The 20,005-nt window shown below is 34.3% G+C and overlaps 2 protein-coding genes across 2 annotated transcripts in view; one reads left to right on the top strand and one right to left on the bottom strand.

Moving 5' to 3' along the window:
• LOC149801850 (dual oxidase 1-like) overlaps nucleotides 1-7,770 on the top strand; it is a 47,646-nt gene extending 39,876 nt beyond the window's left edge. Inside the window, exons 14-17 of the mRNA XM_089956857.1 lie at nucleotides 2,848-3,006; nucleotides 3,583-3,735; nucleotides 4,469-4,597; nucleotides 5,395-7,770. Coding sequence (XP_089812983.1) covers nucleotides 2,848-3,006; nucleotides 3,583-3,735; nucleotides 4,469-4,597; nucleotides 5,395-5,517 — 564 coding nt within the window. The 3' untranslated portion in view covers nucleotides 5,518-7,770. The remainder of the gene's footprint in view (nucleotides 1-2,847; nucleotides 3,007-3,582; nucleotides 3,736-4,468; nucleotides 4,598-5,394) is intronic.
• A 1,077-nt stretch (nucleotides 7,771-8,847) lies between these two features.
• Nucleotides 8,848-20,005, bottom strand: part of LOC149801849 (dual oxidase 2-like) — a 45,419-nt gene continuing 34,261 nt past the window's right edge. The window contains exons 22-26 of the mRNA XM_089956856.1: nucleotides 15,425-15,654; nucleotides 14,686-14,844; nucleotides 14,251-14,406; nucleotides 13,602-13,730; nucleotides 8,848-13,027 (exon numbers count right to left, since the gene is read on the bottom strand). Coding sequence (XP_089812982.1) covers nucleotides 12,902-13,027; nucleotides 13,602-13,730; nucleotides 14,251-14,406; nucleotides 14,686-14,844; nucleotides 15,425-15,654 — 800 coding nt within the window. The 3' untranslated portion in view covers nucleotides 8,848-12,901. The remainder of the gene's footprint in view (nucleotides 13,028-13,601; nucleotides 13,731-14,250; nucleotides 14,407-14,685; nucleotides 14,845-15,424; nucleotides 15,655-20,005) is intronic.

Here is a 20,005-nt window from a genome sequence, read left to right as displayed (position 1 = left end):
TCTTGCTTTATACGTTCTTCATGCTATTATTTATTATTCTTGCTGTATACGTTCTTCATGCTATTATTTATTATTCCTACTGTACACGTTCTTCATGCTATTATTTATTGTTCCTGCTGTATAGGGGCTTTCACGGTTGCACGGAGTTACTGATCGTAGCGCCTAAAATTACGTCCCTTAGCTCCAATGCGCATGCCCACAAAAAATTTCCAGTTCCGGATAGTTCACCGTTCTACACTTGGTTAGCGAAACATAAAGTTAACAAAGGAAGGTATCTTAGCTGTACTACAGATCATTATGGTTAAGCCAATGAATCAGTTATATATGTCAAACATCTTTTGTTTTGTAATTAAATTAAATAGACTGTTCATACCTGATAATATAAATTCATTATCCATAATTTCAGACACATTTGTATGAACATTTTACTCTGCTCTCCGATTTTAAACATTTATTGCAGAGTTTTGGTTATATAACCTTATCGAAAACAATCTCAACAATTTGCATTTTTCATGTGTTGATAAATCCTTCTTTCTCAGTTATTTTCGCAAGGCTAATAGTTCGTTGATAACACGTTAAGAAAGTTCGATACTTCAGCTGATTTGTAATGCTGAATATTTTAAACCAGAACAGTTTTTTTTAATGGAACATAACATTTAATGTATTCAGAGGAATTTAACAACGCAATTATTGCATTAGCTATTATAAAGATAAATGAGTGTAATTAATGCAGACGGAATATTTATGCATATTAGGTTGTAAATGTTCAGATTAAATAACATGCCCAATTAAGTATTTTTTGTTGTTGTTTCATTTTCGTTTTGACTTTTGAAACATCAAATATCGGACGGTACATGCAATAACTTTCAGCATGATTTTTCTTTGCTTATGCTGACACGTAATAACTCTCAAATTTGATGTGGTCTTTAGACAACATTTCTGATTGCCACCAGCAAATTCATCTAGAACGGCCTTCTTAAAATTAGTTTAATTCTGTTTGACTTTCCTTGCATCAAATATGTAAGTTTTAAAGATCCAGATTCCGTCATAATACTTTGGTTCGCCTTTTAAATCAATATTGATCCACGTGACCGGATGTAAAATTGCAAACAGTATGATTTAAAAAAGAGACTGCTTGTAAGAACATACTGTACAAGTTAATAATAAATTTATACTCATAAATATTCATATTTGTTGTCTTTATCTATCAGTCATTCTTTCTAACTTAGCATCATTTTATACTCGTTTTTAACCAGAAGTATGTTTATGTAATATACATATGCGAACACCCATTCATTCGAGGATATACATAGCCATGCACCAGATGAAAGACGACATACATTCAGACAGACAGATAGGTGAGAGCCACAAATGCTGTATGCACGTATAGTGTGTCTAATATCGATATTTCTCCAAAGTGTATACTCTAAAATTTCCAACCGTTCATGGAAATAAAATTAAAATAATCATCAATGAGACTCGTACGTGCGCCTGTCTGTTCAAGCATGGTTGACATTTGTGCATTTAAAAACAAAAACTCAAGTTGATTCATGAACAATATAATGAACATTAATAGAAAAGCAAGTCTAAATCAATAATTAAAAAAACCTTAAGAAGTTAGAATTTTGTTCTCGTTGTCGTTCAACCTCCATTAGCTGCTATTATTGAAGCTGTACAAAATAAACATATTTTCATTATTCTTCAAGCGAGATAAATTACAAGAACTTTTTACGCAGGATACACTTTAGCACAATCAATAATACAAACTAGAGCATAAGGTAGTAAGGGAAAGATAATGAAGTTCTGAAATGGGCAGATAATATTTATTTGAAAGCTGGGAGCAGCGCAAGTTAGTGAAAAAAAATAAAAGATGTAAAAATAATTGATCAAATATTGATAGAATTTCTTTTTAAGATAGTGATCCTGCTTGTATAATGTGAGCGGTGTGTCACATTTTCTTGATTTACATCTGCCATCTTAACTGATTGAACTATCCGGAAGTGAGTTGCACCGATATGCCCTCTGGTGTTTTCAAGGGGAGATACTATGCGTGAAAACCCCTATACGTTCTTCATGCTATTATTTATTGTTCTTGCTGTATACGTTCTTCATGCTGTTATTTATTATTTCTGCTGGATACGTTCTTCATGCTGTTCTTTATTATTCCTGCTGTATACGTTCATGCTGTTCTTTATTATTCCTACTGTACACGTTCTGCATGCTATTATTTATTATTTCTGCTGTATACGTTCTTCATGCTATTATTTATTATTCCTACTGTACACGTTCTTCATGCTGTTATTTATCATTCCTGCTGTACACGTTCTTCATGCTGTTATTTATTATGCCTGCTGGACACGTTCTTCGTGCTATTATTTATTATTCCTGCTGTATACGTTATTTATGCTGTTATTTATTATTCCTGCTTTATACGTTCTTGATGCTGTTATTTATTATTCCTGCTGTACACGTCCTTCATGCTGTTCTTTATTATTCCTGCTGTACACGTTGTTCATGCAGTTCTGTATTATTCCTGCTGTACACGTTCTTCATGCTGTTCTTTATTATTCCTGCTGTACACGTTCTTCATGCTATTATTTATTATTCCTGCTGTATACGTGTTTCATGATATTATTTATTATTCCAGCTGTATACGTTCTTCATGCTGTTATTCATTATTCATGCTGTATACGTTCTTCATGCTGTTACACCCTTTTAGCTATATGTCTACTGCCAATACTTCGTTCACTTTTGCTATTTTTACATGCTCAAAGGCTTAGTAAATCCAAGTTAGCGTATTTTTACCAGTTAAGCAAAAATAGAGCATTATATGTTTGTATGTTCCAGCTTTTGATGGATGGTCCGTTTGGGGAGGGACATCAGGATTGGTACCGGTATGAGGTTGCGGTACTGATCGGAGGTGGGATTGGCGTCACACCCTATACATCAATTTTGCAGGATATCGTCCAAAAAACGTCCCTGGGAAGTTCTGTCTTCTGCAAAAAGGTGACCACTTTCTCTATTTTTTATATATAAAAATTAAACGTTGATCGTAATGAAAGTTTAAATAATTTGATGAGTGTCGTAAATAGCTTTTGTACAGTAAATCGTACTCGATTGACGTCATTACACTTGATCAATGGTCGACAAAACTTAGTATATTATCCAACATAAGACTATGTGCTACTAAATATTTTATCTTTATTCTTTTTCTGCTTGTGTTACACCAAAATGTTGTTCAAAATATTATATTTTTTCATTATTTGTGGCTGATCAAGAAGAAACATTATGAGGTAGTTAATAGAAAAAGTATCACATTTAGCGCTTATTTGCTTTAAATGTCAATTATAAAGCCACTTCGTTTTATGTTTGTACGCTTTGTAAAAAATTCTAACTATAATACTTTTCACCTCTATTCCTGTCGACATATCAAATAGTAGTTAAATAATGTCTTATTATCACGTCTGTGATTGAACATGCAACTAAAGATAAATAACCTCGAGAAGTATATATAAATTCAGCAACGTTTTCCTGATTCCGGCATTCAGTGATTTTGGGTAACGTTTCCACCTTTCTACCAAGGTGTACTTCATGTGGGTGACGAGAACACAGAAACAGTTCGAATGGTTAACAGATATTATTCGCGAGGTGGAGAGCGACTGCAATGACTTAGTAGATGTGCACATTTTCGTTACCGAGTTCAGAAGGAGATTTGATCTGCGTACAACCATGCTGGTAGATCACCGATTTTCTTTTTTTTCTTTAAAACTTGTTTTAATTGATAGCCCATGAGCACAAGTTTGATAGAATTTTGACCGTTAAGCAACAATCAACTAAATTTTGCAAAGAAAGCTGGATGTTACATCTCGGCACGAAATGCAAAAAAAACAAGAAAATAATTCAATTTCATCTGCTGATTTGATCTGAACATGAAATGTATGGATTTAAGACTGCCATGAAAGGGCATTGGTCACGTACACTGATCTATTGCTACCGTGATGTTTCCAAGATAAGGTAATCTTTTCCATTTTCTAAGTATAATTCCGAAAAGATGATAACGTTCTGCTCAGCCACGTACAACAGCTAAGCTAAATATTACCTCAAAAATCAATTTGTATACTCTGTAAGTTAAAGCTATGGGCAAGTAACTTTGCAAATATTCAATCCTGCTTTATATGTTTCATTTACAATACACAGCAGTTGGGAGTATTGTACATGTACACTGTAAACAAAATATATGACAAAAACGAGGACATTGTTTGCAAGAAGAAGAAGAAGAGGGGAAAGGAGAAGTAGAAGCAGCAGGAGGATGATGATGATGAGAAGAGAAAATATTTTAATAACATTGACAAAACAATAACAAAAATGAATAGCAAACGTCAGATTATTTACTGTTGATACTGCTATTACTATAGACTACTACAACTCCTAATACTACTATTAACAATACTAATCATTTTTCTTTAAGTATATATGTGAGCGGCACTTTCAAAGGGTAGCTGGAAAGAGTCTGTTCACCGGCTTGAAAGCCACAACTCATTTTGGAAGACCACGATTCTATGACTTTTTGGAAGCTCTCCGCTACAGTCACAAGAAGGTAGTTGGCATGTTTTGATCCTCCAGGCAGTTTTGGATTTAATATGAAACAAAATTAACTTCATGTGTGTCTACATACTTCAGCGTCACCACTCTGACAGCGCGAGAATGCAATATTTTTACGACATATGACTGTTCATCTGTTGAACATTGAAACAGTAGAACCCTATGAAATGAGAAGGGGGTTCCGATAGTTTAAACTCAGTGTCACATTTGACATATATAACGTTATATTCAACTGAATGCGTTTTAAACTTTTGGAGAGGCTTTATATTTTGGTAGAGGAAACATACAGGCGAAAACTTCTTTATAATTGGGAAAACTTCCTTATATTCGTGAGGTAGAGATTGAGTGATTCTCAGAAATTTATCTGAAATTTATTTCCTTTCCAACGACATAAATCAGATAAGACAAGTTTAAAGGAAGGTCTTCTTAATTTTTCCACGAGACACTGACTACTTATGAACTAACTTCAATAGTAATACATTATTACATTGCCTTTTCTTCCCTTTAAAATCAATTGCGATTGTTGTATGTCATTATAATGTTACCCAGCTCGGAATTTCTGATAGTTGTCTGTTACTCATAAAACTTACAACGCAATCGTAATGCAGTTAATGGCAGTCTGTTTCAAGTTAATTTAAAATGCATATATAAAGCATTTAATCGCATTTGTTATGGCGTTTAAATGTTTACCTTCATTATTGTGTCAGTGAAAAAGTCACTGCCGGTTACGTCCGTTTCCCATCAGTATTATTTAAAATGTACTTAAACATTTAATTCTTTTAATTTCAACAGGTGGAGAAGATCGGTGTGTATAGCTGTGGGCCTGTACCAATGACACACAGCGTAAACAAGGCATGCAAGGAGCTCAACAAATTTAGCAGACCTACCTACATTCATCACTTTGAAAACTTTTAGATCTCATTTACAGTTTTCATTGCCAATGTATTCATTCAACCATTTAAAAAATTGATGGCAAGGAAGAAACATGTAAATTAATCATTATATTTGGTGGAGGTTGGCTATATATTTGAATAACTAGATGATCGTCTCCAGAAAAGACCTTTAAAACAATGATTTTTCGCAACAAACAAAGTATTGGCAAATACAATTGACATTGATCTACGCAAAATAAAACAATTGCAAATGTGTGTGTGCCTGTAAGAGAGAGAGAGAGAGAGAGAGAGAGAGAGAGAGAGAACGAAAAACGACAGTGCTTCGACAGCCAGGGAAAATCTGTTCCCATAAAATCTGTTCCCATATTATTCGATTATTAATGTTCATGATGCATATAAACTTCGTGTTAGATTGATATTTTAAGCCATGCTATCTTTTCCGTTTAAGATGTAACAGTCTGTTAATATAAGGTACATGTTTCAGAGTTATAGAGAAAACAAAAGCATATCAACTTGTTTATTACATTTGGTGTTAAGGATTTCAGTGGTCAGCAAATCTGCATTATTTTATTCTCAATGTAAATAATAGTTGCAATCATAAAATACCTATTTATTACAAGTGTTCTTTTAATGTTGTCGTACAAATGTGTTATATTTGCCCTGAATAGACCTATATGTCTACCTTGATTAATTGCCAACAAGCAGATCTCGGGAGCTGATGATCCCACCTTTCCCTGTAAACAGGGAGTGTAGTTGTGTTCAGAAAATGGCTACTTGACAGTGGTGATATAGTACATTACTCAAGGTACATTTGTACAGAAGCCACTAGTCATTAAGCAGAACATTCAAACACTTAATGTATGATCTCAGCAGTAACACTGACCTAAACAGATGCAGATAAAATTATGCTGAAGTACACAACAGTATAATGCTGCATATGAGAATTTTCTTTAATCCAATATTATTAAGGTAATAATTGTCTGCAACCAAATTGAAAGTATCAGATAATCAGAGATCACAAGCCTACTACATGATTACTCAGCAGTGAAATTTTGGACTTAGCCAAGGTTTCGGTTTCGTCAGTATAAAGTTGAGTGGCAAACTGGAGTAATTGCGCAGAAAGGAAATGAGGTGGGTCAGGCAACCACGGATCATTATTTTGCCAAAATAATACGGTGCATTCTGAACAGATACCAAAGCTAAATAATAAATCTTACTTACGGTATCCTAAATAATAATATGCATACTAAATTTGTTAGTAGGCTAACAACGGAGTCCTTAGTGGGCACGCCAATCAGGGTCCAATGTTCTGCCGAAAAAATCAACCGATATCATCAATATAATGCAACACATCCAACCGCACTGAGCTTCATTTTAAATCCAACGAGTTACTGTACATAATGCAAACGAATCGTCGCACAATAATGAGCTATAATTGCACTAAACATAACATAGACTGATGATAATTACCCTCATCAAAGGTCAACTAAAACTGAGTCGTTTCGCTGAAAGACATTTTAAAACAAAAATGTGTTTGTGAGGAAACAAAGGTAGGTGGATTTATGGATCATGCTCTATAAGCCATAAGAAAGGATGATCAAGCTATCCATAAAATCAATTTTTGAAATTTATTAATAATTAATGGTGTTACTTACTCTAGGGTAAACACTGATGGTTCATAAATTAAAGGCTATAACTCCACTAAACCATGTCGGAGCAAGTTTGCAATTAAGATGTGTCAAAGTGTCATAAAAGTAGAGATGCATATCAAATATGTAGGTTAAAGAAAACAAAAACTATTGAATGTATTGTGCTGTAAGATGACAGCTAAACTCGGGCAAAGACCAAGGCCTCATCAACATTAAACCGCGTGCTAAATTTGAATTAAGCCCGTGTAAAATCAACTATGCAGAAGGGAAGGTGGGACAGACGGAAGGAAAGAAGGACATCTAAGTCCAGTTTAGTCTTCCCATGTTTGATTCAGCATTTGTTAAGAGAAAGGTAGTACTGTTGAATCGTTTAAAAGATGGGAAGGAAGACAAATTAGAAAAGGATCAATCGATAATATTAGCATTTTGCTACACTATAACACGCACTTAATCTGCTTACGAAACAAAATGTGATTTGTTCAGACATATTAATGATGATGTAAATTGTATATCTCATGTTGATAATGGTTATTGATTTCATTGGCATTGATCCTTATATAATTGATATGGTTTTGAAATGTTGCTGAATATATTTGCTGGCAAATATATTATTGCTTGCTCTCTTATTTTTGAAAGTGTTCATCATTCTTATATTATTATCTTCATCTTCATCATCATCATCTTCTTCTTCTTGTCTAGGTTTACATTACGGTTACACTATGAAAGCCGATACAATATAACTTTTGTTATGTAAATATGGTATCATTATCAGCTGTTTTAAAGACTCACAGTTTGAAAATCATAGGATTGATTGTGAAGTAATTGTATGTCATGGATTCATGTATATTCCTTACGTGTTGTATTATGGAAATAATACTATTAATATAAAATGTGGCGTGAAAAAGTTTTGCGGACAACATGATAATTCACAAAACGCAGCAGATGATTCGACAAAACATAGCATACCAGTTTATCTGCTAACGCATAATGCATCGGAAGACTTAACGTTAACCAGACCTACAACACCAGCATATCTGACAATAGATAACACAGATACAGATCTCTAACACATTTCGTATCAGTAGATTTACCGACAGACAACGAGCATATCTACCGAGGCATAATGCACCAGAAGCTATGGGTCTACATTGTTAACTTCTCAGAAAACTTTCCAAAGGGAAGTAATTTGTTTATATCAGATATTAGATGCAATATTTACTCTACTGATGTTAGCTTGTCAGACACGAATACTGAAAAATATATGATAACATAGATAAACACGAGAAGGACATGATAAAATAATAAGATTAATAATAATACGTTTCACAGAGAAATATTATTGAACTATAAACCTGTTTGGTACGCAGAATGCATAGAATACCATAGCAAATTACATATAAGTGAAGTATTGTTGTAGACATCAACATCCATATCAAAACGATATCATATATATTTTATCATGTTTTAGGACCCATGAATTTAAAGGTAGACTGGTTAATGTTTCTCTTAGTTAAAGGAGGTAATAAATGTTTGTTAAAAAATTGGCCATTGTGCAGCATTCTTTTCTTAAACGAAGGTTTTGTTCTTATTTGAAGAAACTGCAGGTAAAAATATAATAAAACTTATGTCATCTCCATTATATACCGATACACTTTTTCCTCTTTAAGGGTATATGTTAATCTTTCTTTTTTACATCAGGCCGGTTACTCTGTCATGAAATACGATATATTCAAAAATGATGTCATTTAAAGCAAGTGTGGGACGTGTTTTAATTTGGGAACCTTTTGACTTGAGTACGTTTTGACTTGGATATGTTTCGTTCTGGGTACGTTTTTACTTGGGTACGTTCCGGTTTGGGTACGTTTCGACTTGGGTACGTTTCGGTTTGGGTACGTTCTGAGTGTAAACTGCTGAATTGGCTGGGGAAATCGTAGGAGTGTGCTAAGAGAATTTAGTCTTGTGGGTGGAATGAGGGAGGTCAGATTATGTTATGCCATGAGAAACAAAAATGCTTTCAGTAATTGCAGTACTCAAATTTTAATATATTAGTACTTGATATAAAAAGTAGTTTTGTTACTGTATTTGTGACCATGAAACATGTATAAAAGAGCAAGTTACCCTGTATTTTCATGTTACGTTTTCTTTAATGGGCGCAATGATAAGTATATTGTATTGTAGGTTAGCAGTTAGTTGGTCATCATTTGCTACGTATTAAATTAAATTTACATTGCAGACAATTCGAATCATAACAAAATCAGTATCAGAATTTTTCAATTATATATATATATATATATATATATATATATATATATATATATATATATATATATATATATATATATATATATATATATATATATATATGCATGATTAGTCTTCCTAGGTAAAGAAAATATCCTAGTCATTAAATAACAATTCTACATTTATTTATGACAGCAATAAATATTAATTAATTTCATTGAGTTGAAAGTTATTAAGTGTTAAAATGGAAGTATAGATATGGGCGAAAACTAGTTCCAGAAAACCAATTTAATGTATAATGTGTTTACCTTTTGTTTTGAACAATATTTGTGCAACTGCAGATAATTGCGTTGCAAAGAAATTGTGAGTTTAAAAGTCTATACCTGGTTACGTTGGAAGTTTGAATTCCAAATGTTCAATTTCCTTGCTATAATCTATTTTAGAAATAAATGTACTGTGTGTATTTATGTTTAGCAGCATAAAGTGTGGATATTATATGTTGGAAGTAGTATAGGGAAAATGTTATGTTGTTGTGCAAAAGTATTTTAATTAAAACTTTTTCAAAAATGTCAAATTGAGTCATTGTAATATATATCCGTTATATAATGCTAGTAATAGTACTTGCATTTAATTTCAGCTGAAAGACATGTTATATGGTTCGTTACACCATTAATAAAATTCACTCACAATTTCTAGAGAAATATTTTATATGTATACAAAATAATATTCTATTTCAAAATTAAATATATTCGGTAATCACCGGGCCAATGAATTTGATATAATTAAATGATGCATCCAATGCATCCGTTTGCAAGTTCGAATTGTGTACACTTGCTTTACTAAAAAAACTCATACACTGTGAAAGCTAGACTCGTAAATCATAGGTCAGTGATAGTTTAAAAATCCAGAGTGTGCATTAACTTGAAGATTTTATGATGTCAATATGGATTGGGCTCTGGTGATTGTATATAAATTTCAATTAACCTATTAAGTACATGTCCCACATTAGTGATCAATTAACCAAGTGTCAACAAATGTCGCTGACTCGGGTGTACAATCTGTCATTTCCAAATTCGTCATTAGCTGAATAGATTGCATCATCTTTTTTTCAAATCGCAGTACCTATGCAAAGTAACACATAAAACAGTATATTCCTATTCATATCCATCCATATCTAACTCTTTAGGGCACTCTATTAAGCAGATTATTTTACATTTTGTATCCATTTACTGTAGTGTAACATGATATAAAGCCGTACCTACTTTTTGTATTGAGAGAGAGAGAGAGAGAGAATGAATTCGCCGTTCAAAGTCAAATTGTTTCCACAATTCTGAAGACTACGAGTTTGACAGTCTACCATTCTCACCATATACTTGCCCACCTGAATAGACCATTATCCTTGGTCTTCAAAACTGCTGAGATCCCTACCATTAACCACATGTCAACCTTTTCGGGGAAAGACAAGTTATGCAACTCCATAGACGTACCGTCTAAAACAGGATCAGTCAAATGCAGACTTTATTATCACTAGGTAAAAATTGCATATGTCGTTTTCTGCAAATTTGAAAGTGCAAATCATATTATATATTTTGTGCAATAGCTACTCACAAAAAAGTTGTAATAATGTCAGACATCAAACAAGTACATTTATAGCCATCAGAGACTCAGCAAACATGGATATTGCAGTTAGCCAAGCACATTCAGTCAAGTGTCTGAATGTATGTCACTTCTGATGGTTTAAATGAGTATATATTGCTGTATACTGACCAATTTAAGACCACTTCCATGTAGTATGTTTTCTTGAGTATTTTTCAAATCAATCTATATGCAATGCATGTCATTTTTCCATTTACATGGTATACATCTGCCTGCTTTTGTTGCTAACGGAAGAAATTCGTAGGTGCTTTTGTTAACTTGTATATATTAACCCGTTGATCACCTGCTTGATTCAAACCATTATTTTGGACAATCTACTGTTTCCATACATGACTAATGTCATATACACCACATCTAGGTAATTACAGTTAATATCCTGTTTTACTTCCCAAAAATAGTTGATAGACAAGCCATTGGCATAAAAACCGTTTTATTATTTATTTTAATGAGATATTCCGGCATACCCTAGAACGTTTGAGCGCCTGCAGCCATATGACCTACCAACTGTATCAAAACTGCTTTCATAACTTCGTAGCCTATAGGGTATTAACATCAGGCATTTGGTTAATTCGATTTAATAATTTACGAAAGGCACTCGGCAATCCATGTCACAGGTGGGACATTATAAATTGCACATAAGGTGATGCGACTACCTTGACAAACTCCGGATATCACCATTAGCATTCCTGTTTCCGCGCAAAGTATCAAGGAAGAGATAAGAATGCACTTTTTCCATGTCCCTAGGAAAATATTGAGACATCTCTGTTACACGTTTCCTATGACAATATTGGTTTTTGTAATTTTCCAGTTACATAAACGCGTTCAAAAATGTGAAAGAACTGGAACAACCCAATTGTATTGTAGAACAGGATGTTCGTACATATGAGACTGTGGTTATTACACTGTTTCAGTGAGATGTAAAAGTCTACAAACAGGAACATATATATACATCTTACTAAATATATGTCACAATTTTAGAAGAAACAACTACCGAACACGATACCCCTTTAAACTTCGGAAGACATGCAGTGTATGTGTTTGTATCAGTCAATGCATGTCTTGGATTTTGTCGCGCTCTTTTCACTATTCCTATACATTACTTGAAGGAACACGATCTCAATGGTGATTAAAACTTATCACTTCACTAGAAAATAATTTTGTTGATGCAAAACTACTCCAGTGTAAGAGAAAGACTTGCGGCACAATGCCAGCACATCACATGTCCATGAAATGTATATATCATCTACACCGACACACAACGTATCCAATCTGAACAGGTATGAGAGATAAGAAGCCAAAGGGATTAGCGACCAAACCAATGACCTAGTATTGGCCTTGATTGGACACTGGTTTCAATAAATGTTATATCAGGTGGTTGGTCCATTAAAAATCAATTAATGTTCAATAATAATCACTTTTAAATCAAATGCAGTACCCGTCTATCCATTGCAAGTGTTAAGCGTTTCTAAGATATATACATCTTGTTAGACTGGCGAGACATGGTGAATGTATTTTGGCAAGCAATGAGAAAAGTACGGATAAGATAAGACACACTTAGAGATTATGCAATGTTGGTTTCAAAACAGATCTTTCGGCACAAAATGAACACAAACGAAGACAAAATAAATTCCAAAGAATATAAACCGGATATAAACACTGTGACACAACCTTTCCGCTTCTTAGCCACAGTTTACAGATACAAGCTGGTATATAAAGAAATATCTGCTCAGAAGAAAAACTCTTCATATCACATTGTGTATATACAGAACTGGATCTCAGTGTATTTCAAATATGTTGCTTTAAGTAACTAACTTATTTACATTGAACAAGTAAACTATTTTCTGCCCACGTATATGAGTCTCAGAAGTTTTCGAAGTGGTGTTGATATGACGGAAAATCCCCGTACTGCTTAACCTTAGAACATGCTTTCTCCACTGCTAGGGTCATTGGCGGTGGACCACAGCTGAAAACACCAATCTGTTTCACCTGTGACAAGGAACAACATGCAATGCTAAAATGAATGATCACATATGCAAAAAAGAAACAGCCAACAGGTTAAGAACCATCTTTTGATATTCAACATAAAAGAAGAAATATAAATAAAAAAATCCGTATTACAAGCTCTAAATGGTCGTGCTGATCGAACTGATTTGTCCAGTTATACTGATAGTTGGACTTCTAATGATTAAAGAGGTTGATGGATTTGCTGATTTTAGGTGTGCGTTTAACACATTATTTGTTGTATCATGCCATTGACATGGGAAATAAGTGACTTTCCAAGGAGACATCGAGGTAGCTTTTGTTGACTGTCCTGACTGTCCTATCGTAAACAAAAAACGAACACAAAATATCGACCGATATGAAGTGCCTTCTTAAATATAATACAATGCATACCTCATACAATTTTAGTAAGCAAATCTGAAATAAAACTGAACAGTTAACAATAAAATAATGCCAAAAAAATTAATTATAAAATGCTGAGGCAGCAAAGCATAACTAAATTATATATTTACATAAATTTTAATCGCATGCAGTATTTTACGAAGTCTGTTTTCCTTACATTCGGATGTTCATAATGAAGGGACTGGAAGAAATCCACAAAATCAGGACGACCAAAATGAGTAACTGCCTCGAGTCCAGTAAACAGGCTCCTACCGGATATCTTCTGGAAATGGCGCTCACAAACGTACTGGAAAACATAGTGTCATGATGATATGGTGTCATTGTAGAAGATAGAATGGCAGCAAATTGATTTAATTTAACTGTAAGTTAAAATAAGAACTGACGACTAAATACAAAATTTTGTTTGTTTTGTTTTGTTGTTTTAAATCAAAAGCCCGTCAGTAAGGAGTCGCTGTTTCTAAGGCTGCAACATCCATTGGTAGGAATGCGCTTTACATCTGCCTGACTGGATCTCTTTGACTCTTAAACAGCAGATACTCAAACACATGGTTGCTTTTAAACGTGTAGAAATAGAATGTGATTGAGTCTGCATAATGTTCGAAGAAACTGAGACCTATATGTATTATCTTTATATCAGGAACTTTGCCTTTGCGAGCTAAAATATACGGAAAACATAATCAGATGATGTTATGCAGCAAAACCTACATGCTATATCCAGATTTATTACAGATCATACAATTCAGTCGGATGTGTGTTTGAATGCGATATACAATTTAAATGTGTTCAATATGAAGAAGTAGTATTACCAACATGGTGGTGCGCAGGTCATATTTATGTTGGAACTGGGTGATGATAATGTGTGTGCTGACCAGTTTCTTGTGATCCGTGGTTTCCACCTCCCTGATGATATCTGTCAGCCATTCGAACTGTGTCTGTGTTCTTGTAACCCATAGGAAATATACCTTTAAGAGAAATAAATTGGCAGTTCTAGGAGGATAATTCTAGAGTTAACCATTATATATTTATTCAGTTTTACTGTGGAACATATGCAGGCAACATCAAGAAACTGAAATAATGATTTTTTATTGCCGACATGAACTCCAGCGCAACGGGATTTATGCGGTGTATGTGTAGCTAATGAAACTTTAAATACTGAGCATTTGGCAGAATATCGAGCCAGCCATATGTCTAATATTGGAGATGTAAGAGGTACAGACCGTAAATTGTGCTGAACATTATACCTTTTCACAAGGAAATTTGGCTCCTATCTTTGATTTATGGGCAATGTCCTTGAGAATAGAGGCAAAAGGAGTAACGCCAATACCTCCTCCGATCAGCACAGACACTGGGAACCTGTACCAATCTTGATGTCCTTCCCCAAACGGACCGTCCAGGTTCAACTGTGTAAAAAGAAACATCTGAAGATTTGGTGTCAAGTTAATATAGAACGTACATACGGTCAAGCTATATCGAATTCAATAATATTTTATCTTTCATTCCCTCGATTGTAAATTACAATCCTACTGGCATTATAATCTGTTTTGTATTTGATTTTGTGTCTTGTTTTTGAAAATAAATTGCTGGGCACTGGGCCACAAATCGCACAATTTATGTTAAAACACTATAAATATGAATGTTTTCTTGAAAGTCTTTTAGCAGATAGTTTGCTATATATTTCATTCACCTTTTATAGGTTGTATAATTTTGGATCAAATTAAGTTAAAATCACTCAATAATCAATGATCGACAGCGTGTTACGAAATGAAACGGCTATTCTCTGCCACACTGCCGATATTGTGCATCTGAATGTGCCTCAGAAATGTAACCAATAAGCTTCATACATGTATTTTGCAAAGTTTCCAACGATTAGCAGTTAGTATTTTGTATCACTTTCACCATGGATTTACCACACAATGATATTCATGTTGTACTTGAGTACCAAGGTTATATATGTAAAAAAATAAAATTTAAAAAACGTACCATAGGTAGTGGTTTGTCTCCCCTGTCATTAATGTCATATACCTTTCGGAGATTCATGGTCCAGGGCCCAACTGCCCTGATGTGTAGCTTTAACTGATCCTCGTGTGGAGCGGAGGTTAGCGTGAAAGGGTGGTATTCATTTTCCCCTAGTTCATGACACGCTATTCTAACCCACTGACCCGACTTGTACTCAAAGTTCAAAGGTCGCTTGAAGGTCAAGGCCGTGACATCTGCAACGATCCATTATGTCTTACACTATTGAAAAAACCTTTGAAAAACTTAACAATATTGAAAACAAGTCATTTGGTGCGAATCTTCTGAACCCAACTGTATTGCTGATGATATGACGGTTGCGGATTAGGACAGAAACTAATCCAAGTTATTGATTTCATTATGGTACTGTATGCTAAAACACAAGACAAATTATAATCCTTATTACTTTGTCAACTAAATGCTCTTCATTATTTCTCTCTCTCTCTCTCTCTCTCTCTCTCTCTCTCTATATATATATATATATATATGTACATTTATATATAATTGATAAGTAGATACGCTTTTGTTTTGGAAGACGTATTAATATCTCATAGGTTTGGAGATGTATGTATGTATGTATGACTGACTGACTGACTGACTGACTTTATTTCTTCTATAAAAAGAGATTACATCAGATTAAACAAATTCAGAATAATACAAGATCATAAAATAGAACAGAAAAGTGACAAAGATACAGTACTAATACAATTGTAATACTGTGTAAGCTACCGTATTGACAAAACGAAATATCTCAATACCTGCAATTATGCAAATCTGCAATCATTTGGCGGAGCATGGCACTGATCTTTTAACAGTTGCTTGATGATGATAATATTTCGAAAAGTTAATACGTCTATAGTGTTATGTGCTTAACATTAAGTCCGAGATAGCAACGAAAATGAAATGTAAAACTTATAACAGTGTAATTCTATATGTAGTTTCTTTTCTTCATATGACGCATGTATTTATGCATATATATATACTTGTTTGCGCGTATGCGTGCGTGCATGCATTTATCTATGACTGACTGTCTAAATGACTTAGCAACCTCTACAGCAAAGAGTATATCAGGTTGCTAAGATACATATTATACATATCATAGAATTATGAGACACATCATAGACGAAAACGCAAGCATGATATATACATCGTCAACTAATGCGTTTACAAAATGAGATATATAAATACAGAAAACCATATAGAAATCTCTTGGAAATAAACATAAACAAATACATAAACAAATACATAAACGCACACACAAACAGCTGTCAGACAACAAAATTTGCGGATTTGACAAGAAGACTTTGGCCTTTAATTGTTTATATTTAATGTTAATTTACTACTTACTTTTAATATCATGTTAGGGCATGTTAGTTGATAGTAGGGCACACATTTTATTGTAGAATGAAGCTATGCTGTTTGCGGTCACCAACATGAGCCTATCTGATACGTCATCGTCAATAGACGACATGCAGTCAACCCTGCTTCCAAGAAGTGTCTCCAACAATATATCGTCTTCTTGATTGAATAAGTTAACCCCGTCTCTCACTTCTAAAGAGTCAATCACTCTCTCAAAGAAAACATTTCGTTCCTCTAGCAGCATTTCGCAGCCTAAAATAAGATGTTTCGCTCTGTCGTCAGTCTCTTTTCCACAGAGTTTGCATACCATAACTTTACCAACAGGCATGATATATAGTTTCATTACTTCAGAGAGAGGCCATAACATGGATGGATATTTACGCCCAAGAAACCATATATTACTTGGTTTTAAGTCCAAATGAATGTTTCTGAAGTGAATTAAATCATCCCTTAGTTCCATATTTGCTCTCCAGGTAGTTTCTTCATGGTTTTGGATAATATCAGTAATATGTCGATTCCAGATGAGTTTTTCTTCAGTTTGCATACTTTCTGCATAGTCTAAAAGAACATTTCCCATACCATATTTCTTAGTTATTTTGTCAATATCAGGTATAAATCCCGTCTGTTTTAGCGGGTTGTTCAGATACTGACATAGGCGCATAATGAAAATCTTTTTCCAGATAAAAGTCCAATCGCCCTTACATAATCGGTTGAAAAGGAGCAATTTCATCCTATCTATGTATGCTTCCATTGACCAGAGTCCTAAGGTACTACTTGTTGCCTCCGTAGGCGAATATTTATCGAAAGCTTGCATACGTCGCGCTGCATATCTCTGGCATAACTCAAGTTCTTCTATATTTGAGTTTGTGATACCTGACCATAGTTCACATCTATATAGGACCGAGGGTAGAATAATTCTTTTCCAAATCTTCAGACTTGTTAGAGGGTTCATTCCTCCATCTCTGATACCAATAAAATATAAAGAGTTTAACAAGTGTTTGCCTTTATCACATGCTTCTTTTATCGCGTCGTTTGGTTTTAAGTTGTATTTTAGAGGTATGCCGGCATACTTCTTACTTTTGACTGCCGGAATTGGAGATTTGTCGAGCATAAAAGAAGGTATACCAGTCGTTCTTTTGTTAGTAAACAAGATGGTGCAACTTTTATCTGCATTATATCTTAATCTCCACCTTTTCGCATAGTCGGAAATTGTATCTAGCAGCTGTTGCATTGAATGACGCGAGTTAGACATTACAGTTGTGTCATCTGCTAATAAGACACAAGGCAGGTGGAGATCAACAAGATTTAGACCTCGCAAAGTGTGATCTAATTCCGTGATCAAATCATCTATCATTACAAGAAAGAACCAGGCAGACAAGATACGGCCCTGTCCTACACCCTGCATAATATCGAAGCGTTTGGACAGCTTGCCCGCATATAAAACAGAGCTTGTTACTCTCTCAAACGAATCTTTCATGATGCGCCAGGTCTTTCCTTTGATGCCAAGTCTGTACAACTTGTGGAATAACCCGTTATGCCAAACTGTGTTGAAGGCTTTAGTAGATACGCTTTTGTTTTGGAAGACGTATTAATATCTCATACGTTTGGAGATGTATGTATGTATGTATGTATGTATGTATGTATGTATGTATGTATGTATGTATGTATGTATGTATGTATGTATGTATGTATGCATGCATGTAATAAAGTATTACTATTTATATATCTGTGTCGCCGAGTTAAATTGTGGATATCGAATTTGTTTTAGATATTCTTTCCAAATGAATATCGTGTAGTATTATGAATTATATCCATGTTTTTCAAGAGTCGTGGAACGACTTGTGTTATCGATCGTAATACTTCCAGCACACCACAGATACAGTGATTCATCACCCAGAAAGGATATATTAATATAATTGTAATCCATACCGATATAGGAATACAAGGAGTTATGATCTTATCGTATCCATTTAAAAAGGTATCGGGAAAAGTAAAGCTGATCCTGGTGGTTACTGACAAATGTCTACATTGCAAGTAATACACAATCTATTTGAAGAATTTTACAATAAAAAAGTTATTTTTTAGACGTGAGTGTAACTCAATTGCACGACTTCCAAGAGCAAGATTTTAAGAAACAGCTAATCTTCCTCACAGCTGCTATCAGCCTTCAAACGGTTATCCACTGCAACTCCAACAATGGTAGCTATAAATATACTGCCTTCCACGTTATCCAAAATGTGTTTGACATTTTCGGCACAATACAATTCACTTAGAACTCTTCAAATATTGAAGGTAAAATCTGGATAATAATAAAGACACGTGCCGCTATAGCTATAGTTTGAGATAAGTCAAGGAGTAATGCATGATATAGTCCCTTTCTCCGTCTTTATCTCATATTCACAGAGGAGATGCTGTTACGAATCTAAGGTATTAAACTAAGAACAAAAACGAGCGAATACCATAACGTTTTGTAACAGTCAAAATATAATTTATATCTCTAAAATACAAATATTAAAATTCAAAATAAATTACAGTATCGTAAATGAAATCCTAAATAGTCCTAAATGTTCTATTACAGGTCCAAAAGTATTGAAAAATTCAAATGAGTTCTGGTGGTATTCTGAATGAAGTTCACTATTGTACGGATGTGCCTATAGTCTTGATAAACCAAAATAATATAATCAAAAATGTCTTTAAATGAATTCACAGTAATTCCGAACCAATTAAATCCGAATATCAGACTACTTTGTAATTCTAATGAATAATTGAATTAAAGAAATAAAGCATTCTCAATTCATCATCATCATCATCAGTCTCATGACCTAGTGTGGTCGTTGAGGCACTGTGCTGCTGAACATCTGACCAGTTCCATCCACTTGTCTCGATCATGTGCCAATGCCTGTGTCTCCGCAAAACTTTTCCTGGTCCATTCTGTGATGTTGTCAGTCCACTTTTTTCTCTGTCTACCTCTCCTTCTGCCACCCTGGACGCTGCCCTGCAGTACTGTTGTGGATAGACTGTTGGCTCTAGTGACATGGCCATACCATTTCAGCTTTCTCATTTTGACGGTGGTGAGGAGGTCCTCATATTGGCCTACTTCGCGCCTGATGGTGTTACGCACTTCTTCATTTGTGATGTGGTCCATGTAAGAGATGCCAAGGATGGTTCTGTAGCATCTCATTTCAAGTG

Source organism: Sinohyriopsis cumingii, chromosome 4 (genome assembly GCF_028554795.1).
Source record: "Sinohyriopsis cumingii isolate HCF-2022 chromosome 4, ASM2855479v2, whole genome shotgun sequence".
NCBI classification, from domain to species: domain Eukaryota; kingdom Metazoa; phylum Mollusca; class Bivalvia; order Unionida; family Unionidae; genus Sinohyriopsis; species Sinohyriopsis cumingii.
This window is presented reverse-complemented; position numbering and strand designations above follow the sequence as displayed.